General features: G+C 27.5%; 2 protein-coding genes across 2 annotated transcripts in view; one reads left to right on the top strand and one right to left on the bottom strand.

Annotated features, from left to right (window-relative positions):
• Positions 1-20550, top strand: part of LOC149893882 (uncharacterized) — a 56889-nt gene that overhangs the window by 24731 nt on the left and 11608 nt on the right. The gene's annotated exons all lie outside the window — the stretch shown is intronic.
• Positions 130-16363, bottom strand: LOC149893883 (uncharacterized). The gene is made up of 5 exons (XM_090076345.1): positions 16300-16363; positions 16086-16190; positions 5164-5212; positions 4652-4886; positions 130-2402 (listed from the first exon to the last, which is right to left on the bottom strand). Exons 1-5 carry the CDS (start codon positions 16361-16363, stop codon positions 474-476), a joined length of 2382 nt encoding a protein of 793 aa, XP_089932471.1. The 3' UTR covers positions 130-473.

Raw genomic sequence — 20550 nt, 5'->3', positions numbered from 1 at the left:
TAGAATTACCATAATTTAATAAAAAAAATTTTGCATAAGTAATAGTAGTAAAACAACTATATAAATTCCCAATACTTGCTAGGACTATAGCAATATAAATTAACAATAACAAGTAAATAAAAAATAGGTAAAACAACTCATACTTTTCTATATATAATTATTTCATAAAAAATATCTTTATTACATAGATATAAAATTCATAAGAATGCCTATAAAAAAATAACACTAAAAAACTCATAAAAAAATTAAACATCTTTTACGCAACTGATATAAATTGGTTATACAACTAATTATGTAACAAACTGTTTTTTAAAATTAAATACAAAATTTAAAAACTAGATAAAAGTCATTTTTCAAGATTTAAATTGAAGACTATAAGTGCTAAAAGTACAAATGTCTTCAATTGTTAAACAGTTCAAAATTTGATGCTGTTCAAAAACTAATAGTTTATATAAATAATTCTGGTATTTTGATCAATAACTAAACAATTTATTAGAAGCAAATGGAATAATGTAAAATATACTATTCTCACAAGGAATACACACACATTTGTTAATTATTGAAACATTGCATACATTACTATTTGAGTGTTTATACAAACCTATATGCATAAATGAAGGATATGGATGGGAATACACGTCTTCATATAAAGTCATTACATTTCCATTACACACAACATCGGTAACAAACGAAGTAACACATACTATTCCAGAAGAGGTGAGATATATATTGTCTGGTGAATGTGTAGATAAGTAAAATAAGTTATTGCAAGATGGCGATAATGTTTTGAAAATTGAACTTCTAATTACATTATTGATGCACTGTTTGAGGCAATTGGTGTTGGAATTAATGGTCTTTTTAATATGCCTTAATTTATTCTCAAAAGGAAATGATGACCAAAAGTCAAGTGGACCAAGGTTTTTTACAAACTCATCTAAATGTAAAAGACAATGAATGTTATACACTAAATTACCTTTACCATAATGATCTGCAAACGTAGTAACAAATTTCTTCAAACACCAGGAAATGTTATCCATAATTGGTAAAAAATCTGATCCAAGCATATTGAATGCTGCAAAATGGAGAAGCATAGTATGAGCATAAACACTGGGATGCAGAAAAGATCTCATGACTAATGGTGTCAAATAAATAAAAAAAGTTCTAAATTCAGTTGCTTTCCATCGGTCCATCTCAACCAATGGTCTCACTTTTCTGTGTTTAAATTCTTTAGGCATGTGTTTCCCATTTTCAACGATCTTATTTGATAAAGCAACTCGATTAGACGGTGGTATGCGAAATGAACCTTTGTACACACATGTTGAAGAAACCCATAAAAACAAAAGTTTTCTGAAAAAACCTTCACATAACAGATGCATGTACTCAGCTGGCACACAAGTAACAGGAGGTACAATACTACCAATTGCCGTCATTTCCTTTTGGTGATCTTTTTCTTGAAAATTCAAAAACTGTTGATCAGTTCGAGCAGGAGCATCATGATTATCAAAAACAACCTTTCCATTAATATAGCTACCAGTTTGTCTGCAATACTCACACCCATTGTAACCATTAAAATACTTTATACCCTTTATAAATGCTCTTGCCAGAGCATCACTTACAATACAAAAAGCTCTAATAAGATACCTCTGTCCTGAAACTACAATTGGGTATTTTAAATTGTTCAAGTTTTCTACAATCCCTGAAAAATATTTATTCAGGTCATTCGGTTTATTTGTGCCAAAATAAAGAGATACAATGAAAGGCTCAAGGCAAGTACTTTCATTAACTTTTGCTAAAATAGGCCAAAATGATTTAGAGCAGGATTTGAATAAAGGCATCCCATCGATATTAAATGTTAACGTGATAAGTGTAGAATGAAAATGAGTAGCTTCAGCGCAAAGTAAATTATATCGATCTGAACTTATCCTAAAGCTTTGCAAACCAGATTCTATATACCTAATAAGTTCAGTTTCTAGGCCAAAGTGAATAAATTCTCCACTACCCATCTTTGAGATATTCAAATGAGTCGAAGAACATTTAAAAAGTGTTTTACATGATTTAGGTAACTCCGGATGTTTTGTTATAAGAATTTTTAACAAATCATCCAATCCTTTATTTTCAACATTGTATTGAATTGCCCAAACACGAATTTCCTCTAAAAGTGACTTATTTTTAATTTCTTCTGAGCTTGTATCTATGATACTTTCAAAAGAACGATAACTACCAAGGTTAATGCTATTATTGCTACTTGCTTCTAACGAAGAACTCTTGGGCTCTTCTTGATTGTAACTAACAACAACCTCATGAATTGCAGCATCTTCCTGAGCTTTTTTGTAAAAAGTATCAACTTCTTCATTAATGACAAGCCTTTTTTTCTCCTTTGACAGCCCACTCCATTTTTTATCCTTTAAGAAATAATATGATACAGAAGTAATTAAAAATAAATTGTATTTTAAATGTATTTTATACTAAAAAAATGTAAATAAATATGAGTATATATATATACATAATATACATATAAATGTATATATACAATGTATATATATATACAATGTATATATATATGCAATGTGTATATATATACATATATATATATAAATATATAATAAATATATATATATATATAATAAATATATATATATATATATATATATATATATATATATATATATATGTTTATATATATATATATATATAAATATATATATATGTTTAAAAGTCTATATTTATATATTAAATTAATAGCTGATACCTATTAAATATAAATAATAATTTAAATATATATTTATATAAAAAGTCTCTCTCTCTCTCTCTCTCTCTCTCTCTCTATATATATATATATATATATATATATATATATATATATATATATATATATATATATATATATATATATATATATATATATATATATATAGATATGTAGAAATAATATCAATAGATACAAAGTACGCTTACATTGTTAGCCATTTTATTTAATTCTTTTATTACTATTCCCGCTTCTTTTATGCGATTGTGTAAGATGATTTTTTTTTTTCTAGAAATTTAACTGAGATATTTGGAAAAATTATTTTACTTTGTAATATTTTCCTCACTTCTTTTATGCAATGTGCATAAGGCTGATTTTTTTATTTCTTGAAATAAACTAGGATATTTTTAATAATTTATATTGGATAACAAGCCACAAAAATTGTCATTAAAATACCGCTAAAAGTTATATTGGGTATATATACCCAATATAACTTTTAACAATAATATATTATTAATATACCCAATAACAATAATATATTACCCTTTAACAATAATATAATACCCTTTTACCCCCTTAACAATAATATAATACCCTTTTAACAATAATATATTATTAATATACCCAATATAAATTTTAGCGGTTTTGTAATGCAAATTAGAGTGTTGAAAATCTATTTAACAAATCAAATTTGCATTACAAAACCACCTGAACATAAATATATATATATATATATATATATATATATATATATATATATATATATATATATATATATATATATATATATATATATATATATATATATAGATATATAGATATATAGATATATATATATATATATATATATATATATATATATATATATATATATATATATATATATATATATATATATATATATATATATATATATATATATATTAGAACCGTCCTGAGGCAGCCGCTCCAGGCCTCGCGCTTAGCAAGGTCTCCTAAGCACGGCCGTACCGAACGACAAAGACGTGGGGGGGGGGGGGGGGAATGGAAAAAGCGAAATGTACCGACAAGATCTTTTTTTTTTTTTTTTTTTTAGAAGCCAAATTTCAGTTTTAACCGACAGAAGCCATAATTCGTTAAATAAGGGGGCCAATCAGAGTTGCTGTCCCAGGCGGCGTGTCGGCTCTTGGCGGCCCTGCCTATAATAAATTGAAGAATAAACTTTATTGTTATTATTATAGATTATTTTATAAAACACTCAGTTCCTTTATAAACCTACAAGAAAATAACAATTTTGTGTTTTGCATCTACACACTACCTTTTTAGACAGTAAGAGCGCCTTAAATAACGACTTTCAAGAAGGCCTCGCAAAAATGTTATTCTCAAGGCCTCGCGTTTTCTAAGGACGGCTCTGATATATATATATATATATATATATATATATATATATATATATATATATATATATATATATATATATATATATATATATATATATATATATATATATATATATATACATTTATTTAAGTTGTTGATACCGTATAAACTAAAAAAACACAAATTTGCATTACAAAACCACTTAAACATGTTAACAAAAAAATATATATATTAAATTGATAAGCGTCTGACGTAATAAAATAATATTGCGCTTTTCACAATGGAATGAAGTAATTTATTTTAAAGTTTAAAGCGTGGTATGATGTGGCAAGATAATGAATGGCCCATATCATAACCACATCCATTTTAGCATGTGTTTATTTAAACAGTATACCGCATTAAGTGGGATAATTATGTGGACCGCATTATGTGTTTCACACGTGGGCCACACTCATCATCAGTTTATATATCGATAAACATCTAGAATATAGTTTCACGCTTTAAATCCACTTATAAGCACTATGGCCACATGTGGCCCACATATACCTTTCTTGTCGGGATCTTTGTATAACTTTCTTTTTCCGTTCCCATTCCTTCTCGTTGCACCCTAAAATAGTCGTAATTACTCTCTATTCCATAAAATGCTATTGCTTCAACTACTTTGCCGTCTCCTCCTAGCTGCAGATTATTGGGCTTAATAGGAGCAATACCAATATCAATATCTTCATGTATATTTACTAATTCATTTTCTACTTTATCACCGGTCTCAAGCTCGTAAATCCTGTTTGTTGTCGTAATTTAAAAATTACATTTTACCGAACATACAATGCTATAAAGAATGACAGTTGATAAACAGAGAAAAACAACAAGTAAAAACACTTTTGATATTTTAATGATTTTATCTTACGAAGGTTTATTTTAAATAATCTTTCATGTTTTTTTGTTTAGAAGAAAGTTTTATCAACTATTTTCAGGTTAAAAAATCTTATTTAATAATAAACTCGGGTTTTATAAAGAAATCGTCGAAACTATAGAAAATATTACCGTAAAAAAATTACAGGACTTTTACAGCAGAATTGCGGGTTGCTATAGCTATAATATATAACTCTAGAGAGTTATATATTATAGCTATAATATAGCTATAATATATAATATATATGCTATAGCTATAATATATAACTCTAGAGAGTTATATATTATAGCTATAGCAACCCGCTAATAATTGAGAATTATTAATTGCCGTAGCATAAGAGATCTTTTATGCTACGGCAAATAATAATTCTCAATTTTTAAAAGAGGGAGATGAATTTAACTTTTAAAAATTTCGTCGGCATACTCGGTATAGTTTCAAAAAAAAATAAAGAAAGTTTGGAAATTAGAAAAATTAGTTAATGCATTTATTGACCAATTTTTATTGAAGGAAACGAATTTTGTTGTACTGGTTAATAGAAAATAGAAAAGAGTGCAAAATTGATAATTTACGAATAGAGTTATTGTTACCAGAAAAAAGTAAGTACGATGAATTTTTCCGGAATATAGCAACTGACATTAAGGATGAATTTCTTATCCGTTTATAAAACCAAAAATGCGTAGGATTATCTAAAATATCAGGGAATTTTACCTTTAAGGGTTTAACCATAGAAGAGAAGGGTACAGTTGATTTTGTTATAAAAGAGGAACCAAAAGAAGTTCAATGAACTTTTACCAATAAATGAAAAGAAAAATAAAGAACTAAGAAAATAAAATTCCAATATTTTTGTTGGCTTTTTATAAAATGTTTAAAAACGGTAAATAAAACATAAAGTATTTTTAGTTAAAAAGAAGATTTTTTTAAAAAGAAGATTTTTTTAAAAAGAAGATTTTTTTTAAAAGAAGATTTTTTTAAAAAGAAGATTTTTTTAAAAAGAAGATTTTTAGTTAAAAAGAAGATTTTTTTAAAAAGAAGATTTTTTTAAAAAGAAGATTTTTTTAAAAAGAAGATTTTTTTGAAAAGAAGATTTTTTTGAAAAGAAGATTTTTTTAAAAAGAAGATTTTTTTAAAAAGAAGATTTTTAGTTAAAAAGAAGATTTTTTTAAAAAGAAGATTTTTTTAAAAAGAAGATTTTTTTAAAAAGAAGATTTTTTTGAAAAGAAGATTTTTTTAAAAAGAAGATTTTTTTAAAAAGAAGATTTTTTTTAAAAAAAGATTTTTTTAAAAAGAAGATTTTTTTAAAAAAGAAGATTTTTTTAAAAAGAAGATTTTTTTAAAAAGAAGATTTTTAGTTAAAAAGAAGATTTTTTTAAAAAGAAGATTTTTAGTTAAAAAGAAGATTTTTTTAAAAAGAAGATTTTTTTGAAAAGAAGATTTTTTTGAAAAGAAGATTTTTTTAAAAAGAAGATTTTTTTAAAAAGAAGATTTTTAGTTAAAAAGAAGATTTTTTTAAAAAGAAGATTTTTTTAAAAAGAAGATTTTTTTAAAAAGAAGATTTTTTTAAAAAGAAGATTTTTTTAAAAAGAAGATTTTTTTAAAAAGAAGATTTTTTTGAAAAGAAGATTTTTTTAAAAAGAAGATTTTTTTTAAAAGAAGATTTTTTTAAAAAAGAAGATTTTTATAAAAAGAAGATTTTTATAAAAAGAAGATTTTTTTAAAAAAGAAGATTTTTTTTAAAAAAAGATTTTTTTAAAAAGAAGATTTTTTTAAAAAGAAGATTTTTTTAAAAAGAAGATTTTTTTAAAAAGAAGATTTTTTTAAAAAGAAGATTTTTTTAAAAAGAAGATTTTTTTAAAAAGAAGATTTTTTTAAAAAGAAGATTTTTTTAAAAAGAAGATTTTTTTAAAAAGAAGATTTTTTTAAAAGAAGATTTTTTTGAATAAATTTTAAAATACGGGGGTCAAGAAGTAGAGCTTGAATAGTTTCAAAAGTTATTTAACAACTTCTTCCAAATTAACTTTCACCATTTTAGTAAAGAAGAGGGAAGCATCAACTATATGAAAATTAAAAAGAAAATTTGATAAGGATGTTAAAAGAAATAGAGAATCATCTGAAGAAGGTGCTCGATCAAAAAGGCACGTGAAAATATTTTAAGAGATGATTAAAAAAGTTCTTTTGTAAGTTTACTTTGTAGTTGAATTTATTCCATTACAACAATCTAATTCTTATTTTCTTTTTCTCATAATAAAAAGAAAACTAAATCAACTTTTGGGTTTTATAAAGAAAAAAATTTCTTTCTATATAAAACCCAAGTTGTCATTAGTTGACAAGTTGTGTAAGTGAGTTCTCTCTCCACAGTAATATTTTTGCTTTTCTTTTTCTCTTTAACTTCTCGTTATCTCGAGCAGTTTAGTTTGGAAGTGAAAAAATTTTGATTGGTTTTAATAAGAGAACGTTCTTTTGATTTTAAATCAATGCATACATGCATCAAAAAATTTTGCTAATGCAAGAAGCTAAAATAAAATGCTTTATGTAATTGATGCACATTGCAACTTTTATTTTATGTATGCATTATTGCACATAGGAAACGTATATTTCGTTTAAGAATTTCAGTCAAAGAACTCTTACAATTATTTTTTTTGTTCCATTTGATCACTTTGCGTTTCGTACGTTTCATCCCCAGATATGCAACTTCGAAAAACAAACTTCTCGAAGTGAGTCACGTGCACTTGTTCCATCTCCGTCAAAATTATTCCAGGATTGTCTGTATTTAAAATGTGCACCATGATTTTCTAATTTGCATCATTCCTATTGTGCCTTTTTCTTCAAGAACTCTGTATTCAATACGGTTTCATAAACAAGGCTATTGGTTTCATAAGCAAAACCTATCTTCACTTTCTCGAGAAGATCATTTATGGGGAACGCAAAAAAATTTTTCTAGTGTTTAACAGATAAAATTGTCAAACAGATGAAAGTCGGAGATTTTCGGTAAGAATTTCAATTTTTGTTTTTTCTTTGCAAGTAACTCATGTTTTTTGCAAAATTGTAAATGCTGATACTTGTGCAGGTCAAAACAATAACCGAAAAACTTAGAGAGTCGTCATAATCGTTAAAGCAAGAATTCAAACACGTGAGCAGATTGGATACTAACAAAAGAAACTTGATTCCATTTACAGTGCAAATGAAAGCGAGGTGATGGTAAGCGAGAGATATTTACTTGATCAACACGAACATTGAATTTATGAAGCAAAATAAAACTTCGATTGTTTTGCCTTTGAATCAAGAAAAATGTTTACAACTTACGATGAAATTTTCGTAAGAAACATCATAAAATGTATATGATGTTATTGGTTTCGCATTTAAAAGTTTCATTAGCTTCATCGTCGTCAGCTTTTTTACTTTTTTCGGAATTTCTTGTATTCGAGTCCGATTTTTTGTTTTTCTTGATTTGAGGGTTTGGAGCGACAAAAGAATTTTTAACAGAATGGGGCTAAGCATTGCGTGTGCTTTTTAACATTTAAATCGGTTTCTTTGACAAGATTTTTCGGTAATAAGAGTTGTATTCATAGCATTGCAAATACAGCTTGTAAAATTATAACAGTCACTTAACTGACCCCTTCAGATTTTCTTGAAATTCTTATTAGTAACATATCACTCTCATAAGAGTAAAGTATTCTTTTAATCAACAAACAACAAATTTTTTTAAATTAACGGATGATGACAAAAAAAATGAGAATGCGTTTAAAAGGGCAAAACTCCTTTACTTTTAAGGATCAAGTAGAGAATTTTTCAAGCTTTAAAAGTATATATTTTTTTATCTTCTATAACTTGGGAGTTTTGTCATGTGGCATTTTATTGCTGAAAAAAATATATTGTACGTTTTTGAAAAACTTCGTCCAAAAAACGCAACAAATGATTTTATGTTGGTGTCGAAGAATAAAAACCCACCAATGAAAATAAATTGTATATACGTATATATAGATGTTATTTTTTTCAGAAAAGGTTACACTACAATAATTTTTTGGGGACGTCGTTTTGCTTTAGAATTGATAAAATTATTTAATTTTAAATGTTTCAGTTTTGCTTATATACAAGTAAATTAATCTAATTCTTTCGTCCCCACATAAAAATAGATTCTGCAACTATTTATTTATAATGTCAATCAGTTTTTGTTTTTTTTTGGTAGTCTAATAGGGTGGGTTTTTTGTTTTCTAATTGGAGATTTTTTAAATTTCCCCCGTCTTTAAATATTTTTGAGTGCGATAAGGTAAATTTGCCGTTTCTCTCTAACTTGTCTAAAAATTTTTGCACACGTTGAATTATATTTGAATCTGCTTCTAATGTCCTTGTCACTAACAAAGCATCAGAAAGTGACTTTGCTATTTTGGATTTAATGGTTCGCACAAAACCCAATTCAAATGTTCAAACTATCCAGGCTTTGACAATGTGGTTTTAGAACCAAACATTAGAATGGCTAAATAATAAAACAGATGAAGAAAGAAAACAATTACTTAAATATTCAAGAACTAAAGTAACAATAATGAAAAACAAATACGATGAAAGAAAAGAAGCTCTTAAAAAATATAAAGTTTTGCACCTGAAGACTATTATTAAGCAATGAGTATTTTCAACATTTTTAAAAATTATCTTATCCATACAGGTGTGTAGAAATTCTCATTTCTAAGAGTTGGTACCTATTTGTATTGTATGTCTCCAATTAGCAAGAGAATTGTAAATGACCTAGTTGTTTAATATTAGATATTGATAATTTTGTTTTGCATTTTAATGGAAATTGCTTGGAGTTTTACAGTTTAACATTTGTAAATGATGCATACAAATAATTACTAAAAAAATAATTTAAAAAAATTCTAATTACTAAAAAAAGTGTTTGTTTTTATTATTTTATTTTTATATATTATATTTTTATTATATTATTTCAGCAATGACAAAGTGAAAAAGGATGATAGTGTAGAATATTTTACTTAATTATTTGAGTGTTGAAGGTTTGCATTTAAAAACTTTGTTGATCTTGAAACTGAAAAAAATTTCTTAGAGGAAATATTACAAATGATTTAATAAGATTATATTAAAATTATACTAAAAATTATACTAAAAATTATACTAAAAATTATACTAAAAATTATACTAAAAATTATACTAAAAATTATACTAAAAATTATACTAAAAATTATACTAAAAATTATACTAAAAATTATACTAAAAATTATACTAAAAATTATACTAAAAATTATACTAAAAATTATACTAAAAATTATACTAAAAATTATACTAAAAATTATACTAAAAATTATACTAAAAATTATACTAAAAATTATACTAAAAATTATACTAAAAATTATACTAAAAATTATACTAAAAATTATACTAAAAATTATACTAAAAATTATACTAAAAATTATACTAAAAATTATACTAAAAATTATACTAAAAACTATACTAAAAATCAAAGATGCCCGCTATCCTCTATTTTTTTTTTTTAACGTTAAGGTTACTCTTATATTAACTTTAGGCTAAAATTAAAATTAGAAAAATATATAAAAAAATGTTTTTATTATCGAACTGCACTTCAAACATTAGAGTATACTCTGATGTTTGAATTGCAATTCGAAGTTTTGAATGAATTCTGAAAATTGAAATTTTTGAGTTCAAATTTTTCGCAACATATAGATAAATTCAACGAGTTTTTCATTCATGGTTTTCAAAAAGTTTTTATTATTAAGGTGCTGAAAATAATAAATTAGCTTTTGTTTAAATGTGTTAATCTGCTGATTTTTAAAAGATACATTAAATCAAAATTTTTATTATATTTGAGTTTTATCAAATTTGAAGCATTCTTAATTTGTTTTTGCAAATAACCCATTTTTAAGCAAAATTATAATAGCATTGCAAATACAGCTTGTAAAATTATAACAGTCACTTAACTGACCCCTTCAGATTTTCTTGAAATTTGCATTATTGATTTTAGGCGGTTAAGACTAAAAGTTTAAAACTCACCTAAATCTCCCGCATGTTCTAAAGTCAGGGCTTTTCAAACATCAGACTAAAATGGCCGTATGAATGTGTTGTTAAGACACTGAGATTCTTATATAGCTTGAAATAAATATTTAATGATTAAATCATAAAAAATGAAGATTAGGTCTTAATGAAACAAACTTAAAGAAAGTAGTTTTTGCGATGGTTTAAATTCTTCAATAAAGCTCCTTAATCATAAAAGTAGTTTGATGTTAAATTTTACAACTGCTAGCAAAATCTTTCTTGTCTGGAAATTGTTGAAAGTATTTGTCATTCTGTGGGTTCAGAACTAATGTTAAAGTTTGCAATCTTTTTTTCTCTTTGCTATTCTCAGTATTGCCTTTAGTGGACCAGAACACACGTTGGGTTTTTTATTTTTTCCTTCAGTAATTCAAGATACATTATAAAAAAGTTTTTATTTTTAACTCATTTTTTCAGCATCATAATAACTTTATCATAAAAATTATTATTTATTATTTTTTACGGAAAGATTTTCCATGTTTAAGAAGTTTTCATTTGGAAATTTTTGTTTTTTGTTTTTCTGTCATTTGTAAAATACACAAGAAAAAATGCGGATTGTTTTGTCAGTTTGCTTTGTTTGAGTTTCATAGTAGAAATCCATGGTAGAAATCTATAAAAATGAAGAACTTCACGAAAAAAAATATTGAAAACGCAGAAACAGTTTGTTTTTTTTTGAAGGCTTTTGGCGAATAAAAATAGGATTCAAATATTGAATTCGAATGCGTATGCTTGGTTACTTCAGGTAAGGTAACTATAATCTTCATGCAAGTCTTTATTTTCACATATCACTAAATATTAAACACAATGCCAAAAGTAACTTTTGAATCACAACATAAGATTTTATTTCTTGTTCATCTAGCTGGTGAATTTAGGTGGAGATTATGTTTAAATAATCAGTTAAAATGGTGGTAATACTTGATAATTTGATTTATAAGTTCAAATGTTTTTAGTCATTAGAACAGATCCTGAAAAGTTTAATACTGTCATTTATAGTTGAAGAGATAAAACTGGTTCATCGAGAAAAACACTCATTTTGAGTAAAAGACCTGCAAAGTTCTTAGAGAATTTTTTATTGTCATAAAAATATGATGAACAAAACTCTCATTTTGAAAAAAAAAAAAATTTAGAAATGAATTTTGAATTTTCCATATTCGGAACATAGATTTTATTTTGAATAAAAACCGACACTCCTTTTTGAAAAAGAATAAGTTCTAAGTATTGTTAAACTTCTTCAGGAGGATACTGCTTAATCCTATTTCAAACTTTGCTGTGGATGATGGTCATGGTACTTTTTGTTTGCTATTTTTTTAAATGACTCAAAAAAAACCTGAAGGATTGAAAATTCTTTTGGAAACATTTAATGTTTCCTGATATCGGCTTTATGTCTCTTTCATGACAAATGTTTGCGAAATGATGTTCAACAGTCTTTTAGCCAAGCTCATCGGGTATAAAAAAGTTGATCGCTATACATAATTGAAACAAAAAACGTCTTCATCAATATCGTAATTGATTTGATCAAAAATTAAATGCATTTAACATTCCTACACTAAATAGCATTAATAGTATTAATAAATTTCACAAGTTGAAGTTACGTTGATTAAGAATAATGTGATCTCTTTGAGGAAGTTTATTATTGCGTAAATATTGTAAATATACTCTTTAAATGAATATTGCAACGTTGCACAGTGGGCCAAAACTCATTTCTTGGCCCCAAAATTTTCAAGTTTGGAGTGGTCATGACCACACAGGTGGTCAATTTATGAGTGGTCAAGGGTGGTCATGTTATGTCCCGATGGTTTTTCACTAAGATGGGACATGTTTTATGTCTAAGTATTGGTACTTGAGGTCGAGGAATTCAAATCTGCGCATACTTGGTTTCTAGGAGTGGTCATTACCGCACAGGTGGGTATTTCAGTGGGGGGGGGGGTCATGGGATGTCTTGACAGTTTTATAATAAAAAAGGGACATTTTGTATGTTTAAATAAAGGTAAATGAGGTCGGGGAATTAAAATCTGAGCTTATTTTGTTTCTAGTAGTGGTCAAGACCGCACATGTGGTAAGGGGTTCTCGAGACGGAATATTCTTTATTTTTAAGTATTTTATAAATTTAGTTTGTTTCATACAGTGAATATAAACATATAATTTAACTTTATTAACTTAAAAAAAAATACAGACAATTATATAAATAAGAATCTAGCTGATTATATACATAGACTAGTCCATCAAGAGCTTCTTGGCCTCCTCAGGTAGAATGGAGTCTTTGTCTTTTCCTTGACTCCGCTTCATTCTGGAGGCCATAGAATTGGAGCTGCAAATCATCCTCATCATGAGGTCATAGTTTGACTGGGGCCAGGAGAACTTCTGGTGTGATGTTCCCTATTATGCTTAAACACCTTGTTAGAGGACTCCAGTGGCTCCTTTGATAGAGATTCAACAGGAATGACCTTTATACTTACAACCTGATGACTGTGTGCCAACATCTTGTGTACAGCCTGGGGCATATGACACCAGTTGTACAGGCTGGTGTACAGTTGTGTAATCTCTAGATTATAGTGATACAGCTTGCTATGGTCCACTTCCTTATTGCTAGAGAGGATACAGAGGGTAATGCAAAGCTTCTTTATCAGCTCTTCATCAACACCTAGAATCTCTGCTGACTTTTGGTATCCCCTAAAAAATCTCCTGACAGTATTGCTATTATTGGAGTTTCCAGATCCTCCTGACTTTGCAACATCAACATTTATACCAAGACCAACCCTCAGCGCAACCTGAATCTGTTTTTATTTAAGCTTTAGTAGTTCCTTATTTCCTCCCCAAGCTTGCCACTTCTTAATATCTAGCCTTTTGTAGGGAGAGCCTGGAACTCCTTGAAAAAGTTACTCTCCTCCACCACGACATCTTTGCTCTCTTTTATGTATTGAAACCTGATTGGCATGCATTAGAGTGTGCGGGAGGGTTTTGGGTTTGTCGAGACAACCAAGTGTTTTTCTGCATGTGTAAAGTTAAGAGTTAAAAAAAAAGGTTGGACAAATTAAGGGATTTTATCGAAAAACACTTTGAAAAATTGAAAGTATAAAAAATAAATTTTCATTTTTCTTCTTCTTATTTCAATATATGGTGTCTATGGACTAATATATCCTTTTATAGTATTAAAATGTTCTAAAATCGTCTTTCTAGCCTCATTTTTCTTTATTATATGGTTTTTTTGATTTTGACCAATATTTGAAAATTAACATATTGACATTTCCGGTAAAATTCATATAGACTATAGAAATAGATAATAACATAGATATAATGAGCTTCAAAATCATAGTAGGGAAAAAAATAAATTAGTTTTAGAGTGCTGGGGGTCTCTAGATTTCATTTTAAAAAAAGAAATCACCCCAACATAGAAGATGGTTTAGGGGGATTTTGCTCACCCCTGGCCCACTGTGGATTGGTTTAATCAGGAACTAAGAATATTTAGAGGGGAATACTCAAATAAAGAGAACTTTTGCAATAAACGACCGAGAGAGACAATTCTTTTTTCTCTGAAGCATATTAACATTGAATTGAATGCAGATCATACTCCGTATTTTGTGTAAATTTTAATTAGCCACACAAAAAAGTTATACTAAATCAAGAAAATGGATATTCAACCTCCTAAGAAAATTTTAAAAAGCTACTTATCGAAAAATTGAAACAAACAATCTGTGTGCCTTTTTTTCGTTTAAAAAATCTTCACGCCAACAGAAATCTTTTATGAGATGAAATAGGTTAAAGTGCTGCGCGATTTCAGGTGAATTTAAACGAAGTTGTAGACTACAACTGTAGTAGAGGCAATCAAAAAAGTGCACTAAATTGTCTCGCATGGTCGGCGATTGAAGATGTCCAATATTATGGTTTTAGATTTTGTAAATGAACGCGTGTTTTATATCCAAGCTAACAAACCCTAACTTTAATGATAGCTTTCTAAGTGAAAAAATTTTTGCTGACCATTTTTTAAAAAGTGTTTCATTCTGAATTTAGCTTATGGTAAAAAAGCCTATTTTCCGACAAAATTGTTTTGGGGTCCTGGAAATGAGTATATATTTTAGGAGAAAACTAAAAACAAGCGTTTTGGATAAAACCTGAAAATAATTATTCAGTAAAATTTTTTCATTCTGTTTATTCACTTTTCATTTTTAACTATTTTGTAATATTTTTGAGATTAAAGTTTTGTTTATTTTTTTAATTGTTTTTGTTCATTTTTATTTAAATTTTTTGGTTTTGTTTTTTATTGTTGAAGTTGTTTCGTAGCTTAAAATTCTTAAAAATCTTCAACAAAAATTTACATCTTTAACAACAACATCAAACTTTGGTTGATTTTTTCTTTGAACGTTTTACTTTTTTTTTTCATGATTGATTTAATGAATTCACTACTTCTAATAATATGGAAAATTTTCTAATAAAAACGTCTTAACAGAGATCGTAATAAAAAATACCTTAAAATCTCAATTCATCTCTTTTCAGATTCAATATTAAATAATTTTTTATCAGCTTAACCCTTTTCCCGTTTGTGTTGCATATTTGCAACAAATAATATTCTGATAATTTTTTTGGTTATAAAGTTTATCCACAACATTAGATGTTTTGAAATATGTATTTTAGATCTTTCTATTTTTATTTTGACGCAAATTAACCACAATAACATTTTCTTTTGAATAATGGCAGCTCAAGAGAGAAGTGCTATTTTTAGTAAGTTTTAGTTACCATCTTTAATATTTATTTTTGAATATAGGAAAACCCATGCTGACGCTTAAATCTTTAAAATTGTTATGTACTATGATTGAAGTTTTATATTAGTGTCATTTTAAACTAAAACAAGCATAAGATATTGTTAGATTTACCTCTTAATTTATCTGTTGCAAATGTGCAACATTATCGGATCAAGGTATAAAAATGACCTTTTTTTTCTTTATACGATTTCTCTGGTAGCTCCTACAAAAACTTGTAGAATTCGAAATTTTACTGTACAAGAAGCTGTTAACTACGTACTTGAACCAGATTCTGATTCTGAGTTATCAGATTTAGTGGAATCAGATGAATGAGGGAATGAGGCAGAACTTGAAATTGACAATGTTGTTTTCAGTTCTGAAGAATCTGAGTAAGTCAGTTTTGATTACCATTGAGTTGCTTTGAGAATTGATGTAAATTAACATTAATTTTTTTATCTTTAGGACTGAAGAAGAAGAAGAAAGTGGTTTTTCACCATTCAACATGACTTTAGGATCTGAAGAGTCATGGTATGTATCAATTTGAATAATGAATCTCATATTTTAAAAATTATATATATATATGTATATATTTCCAAAATCTGAGATTCTTTATTCAAATTGATAAATACTATGCCTCTTTAGTTCCAATAGTATATTTCAAGTAATATGTATAATACATATATATATATATATATATATATATATATATATATATATATATATATATATATATATATATATATATATATATATATATATATATATATATATATATATATATATATATATATATATATATATATATATATATATATATATATATATATATATATATATGTATGTATGTATTACTTGAAACATATTTTAGTGCTTATGAGTATGATGTTACTCAGTTAAAAAGAAAGTCTGCAAAGAAGCCGGTCTATAAATGAAGGAAAATGCAACTACCAATATTTGATGCAGCTTTCAAAGGAGAGGAGTTTTCTCTACCAGAACGCAATGACATGACACCATTTGAGTATTTAATACTGTTTTGGGATGATAGCATCACCCAGAACTTAGTAGAACAAACTAATCTCTATAGTGTTCAGGTAACAGGCACAAGTATAGCCACAAATTTAAAAGAGATTGAGCAATTCTTAGGTGTTCAGATGTTGATGTCATTAGTTCGCCTCCCTAGCTATGAATCGTTTTGGTCAACAGAACTTCGATGCGATGCTGTTGCTGATGTTATGAGTTTAAAGCGTTATGAATGTCTTAGAAGGTTCTTGCATGCTGTGGACAATACTACAAAAAATAAATACTCAAGCAAATTGCTTAAGGTTAAACCTGTATTAGATGCTGTTCGTAATAACTGCATCAAAATTGAACAAGAGCAAGACTAATCGGCAGATGAGCAAATGATACCTGAAAAAAGAAAGCGCAGTTGGATACGTCAGTATATGCCCAAAAAAATCCACAAATGGGGTTTCAAAAATTTTGTTAGAGCAGGAAAGTCAGGCATTATATACGACTTTTTCATCTATGCAGGTGCTACTAGTGCAGGTGGCCAAACTTGTGGTGCTGAAGATGAAATACTTCGACTAATTCAAGAAGTGCCTATACACAAAGACTTCCGTATATACTTTGACAACTGGTTTTCTACATTACCATTAGTTAATAAACTGAAAACTATGGGAATATTAGCTACAGGAACTTTTCGTAGTAATCGAATCGGAAAATGCCCACTTTTATCAGACAGAGAATTGAAATCTCAAGGAAGAGGATCATGGGACTACCAAGTGGATCAGAATTCTGGAACACAATTAGTAAAATGGTTTGATAGCAAAGCCGTTATATTTGGATCAACACATGCTGGTGTCGCAGGATCAACGAAAGTCAAAAGGTTTGACAGCAAAAAGAAAGTATATGTTGATGTCAAAACTCCTGATATTGTTCTTGCATACAATGCGTCAATGGGAGGGGTAGATCTCGCAGACATGCTGATATCATTATACCGCACGAGAACAAACACTAAAAAACGGTGGTACTTAAAATTGATTTTTCACTGCATTGACATATCAAAGATAAATGCTTGGTTGTTATACCGAAGGCACTGTACTCAACTTCAAGTGCCTAAAAAAAAAACAGCTGTCTTTAAGAAGATTTATTTTACAGGTAGCAACAGCGTTGAAGCTCAAAGACAAAGATCCAGAAAAAAAAGTTGGTCGTCCCAAAAGAAGTTTCTCACCTTTAAAGATGCTCGGAAGAAAGCCATCAAACCCAAAACCAATTAGTGATATAAGATATGATGGATTCTGTCACTGGCCCGAAATCAAGGACAAAAGGGGGCGGTGCAGAATATGTAACATGACCTGTTCTTTTGCTTGTTCAAAATGTAAAATACAACTTTGTTTGAACAAGGATAGAAACTGTTTCAAAGACTTCCATGTACAATAAAATTAGATAATATATAACTATAGTAAAAAGAAATTATTTCAAAACGACAACGGTCTATTAAACATATATATTAACTCGTTAACAGATATTAGTAACTTCAAATGCCTGAATTTACCCATATTAGTATTATTATTATTATTTTTTTTTTTTTTTTTTAAAAAGTGTTATTTTCTATACCTCTTTTCGGCAAAGTTGCATATATGCAACAAATCGTAAAACAATAATAATTATCAAAAAGATTTGTTTTGTGTTTTTTTCTAGCACATAATGCCATATTCTTACAAAAAATTTATAAAAAAATTTTTTTTAGTAGTTTGATCATAATGTGCCGGATAGAGGGTTAAAATCCAAAAATAAGGTTTTTCTCAGCGCCCGTAGCTTTTTTTGTGTTTGTTTTTCGTATCTTCTCTTTAGTGAAACAGTTTTATGATTTCATAAAACAAAAAGTTGTGGACATCAGCAAAAATGCACACTTTGTTAACAACTGTTAGGTATAAGGATGTAACAAAAATCAATATAATGCTCAACCCTAGCAAAAAAAAAGGATGCAACTAAAATGAGGGAAACTTGCACAAGAACAATATATAACATATCAATAACACAAATCAACATCGTTGATATGAACTTCACGCAATGATAACTCAAATAACTTTGGATAAAAAAAACTTGCAAATTTCTTTAGTTGTTACAATTTTAAAACTTTTATGTGTACACTTACACTATTGTACTTACATGTTTTTTTTTTATAAGCATATGAGATTTTTGAAACAGGCTCGCGCATGCTTAAGCAAAAAGTTAAAAGAGGCTCAAAAATATGCTTATTTCAATACTTTCTTAAAGTGAGCGCGTTACTAAAGATTAATTGGTATAAGAAAAATAAAAAATTGACTTATGCTCTGAATTTGCATTGGTTTACATGTAGCTGAATTAATGTTATAGTATAATAATAAAAAATAAAACATATATAGGGGAGAGTCGCCCATTATGGACCGTCCCCTTTTATGGACCACCGATGAAACAAATAAATGCGATTTTATTTTTAAACTTTGGAAACGTAGCATTAAAGAGTGACTTCCGTTCAGTTAAATCGCATTTCAATGATGGCGGTCAGCAAGATTACTTCAAAAAGGTAAGTTAGTATTTTATTTGGTTATTTTTTTCTAAAAGTACACTCGCTTTTTTTTGTGTGTCATTCTACAAATAAATGAACCAGGACAATGCTTCTATGCTAAATGGAAAGCTTTTTCATTTCATTTCTTACTAAATACAAGCGTGTTGCTCCAAATGGCATCGTTTTGGTTTTATTTAGTAAAATTAGATGCCCATGTGGTTCTCCCAATATGGACCAACTGCTGTCCCTAAAATGGACCAGTGGTTCAAGATGGGAAACTGTAGTCCATATTGGGGAACATAAGTTCTTATTCTCTTGGATGTTATTATTTTATCATAGGCTATTAATAAATTAAATTATCTTAATCTTATGTTTTATTTTAATCTTTGATTATTATTAGTATTTGAAATTTGACTAGACTATAGCCAGACTATAGAATCTATAATAGATTATAATTATTTAATTATAGTAATTATAGATCTACTAAGTATTTACTATTACTATAATTGACCTATTAAATTTAAATTAGATAATTATATAATAATATAAGTTAAGATATAATTATAAGGCTAAGGGTCTAAAAATAATTAAGAATCATTATTAATATTATAGTATTATTATAGTTATAGGCTATAGGCCTAATGATTAAAATTAAATTAATAATAATAATAATAGCCTATTAATAATAATAAATAATGATAAATATTTATTAAGTATTATATTTGTAGTGGTAGATTGTAGTGGGTAAATTTAGACAAATCTATTTTTAAAATTTTGCCCCGTCCTACAATTTATTTCAATCTTTTTTTTTTAATCAGGGGCTGCTGGACTAATGATGATCTTCAACGTGCTATTGAGGTGTACAGAAATGGTGATATTGGCTTGAACAAATGTGCAGCCACATACGGCATCCCCAAAGCAACTCTAAAGAGGCATTTTGATAATGCTAACAAGTTTGCTAACGGCTTTAAAAAGCTAGGTAGAAGTACTATCCTTCCTGCGGATGTTGAGCTAGAAATACACAACCTAGTTTTAAAATTGGAGGCCATGTTTTTCGGAATGTCGAGGAAAGATTTAATGACTCTGGCATTTGAAGTTGCAGAACACAAGGGTTTAAATCACCCATTCAATAAGGATAAAGGTCAAGCTGGGAAAAAGTGGTATTACAAATTTTTAACCAGGTTCCCTGACCTCT

The sequence above is a fragment of the Hydra viridissima genome, unplaced genomic scaffold, assembly GCF_058129835.1.
Source record: "Hydra viridissima isolate aposymbiotic clone 2 unplaced genomic scaffold, HvirCarnegie_v1 scaffold_1, whole genome shotgun sequence".
Classification (NCBI taxonomy): domain Eukaryota; kingdom Metazoa; phylum Cnidaria; class Hydrozoa; order Anthoathecata; family Hydridae; genus Hydra; species Hydra viridissima.
The sequence above is the reverse complement of the archived record's forward strand: the minus strand, read 5'-3'. Positions and strand labels throughout refer to the sequence as shown.

Coding starts and splice junctions, on each gene's coding strand:
- LOC149893883 (XM_090076345.1), bottom strand. CDS start 16,363: ATGAGATTCATTATTCAAATTGATACATACCATGACTCTTCAGATCCT. Junction 4,887..5,163: donor AATTCTGCTGTAAAAGTCCT/GTAATTTTTTTA, acceptor GACAACAAACAG/GATTTACGAGCTTGAGACCG. Junction 2,403..4,651: donor CAAAGATCCCGACAAGAAAG/GTATATGTGGGC, acceptor TATTTCTTAAAG/GATAAAAAATGGAGTGGGCT.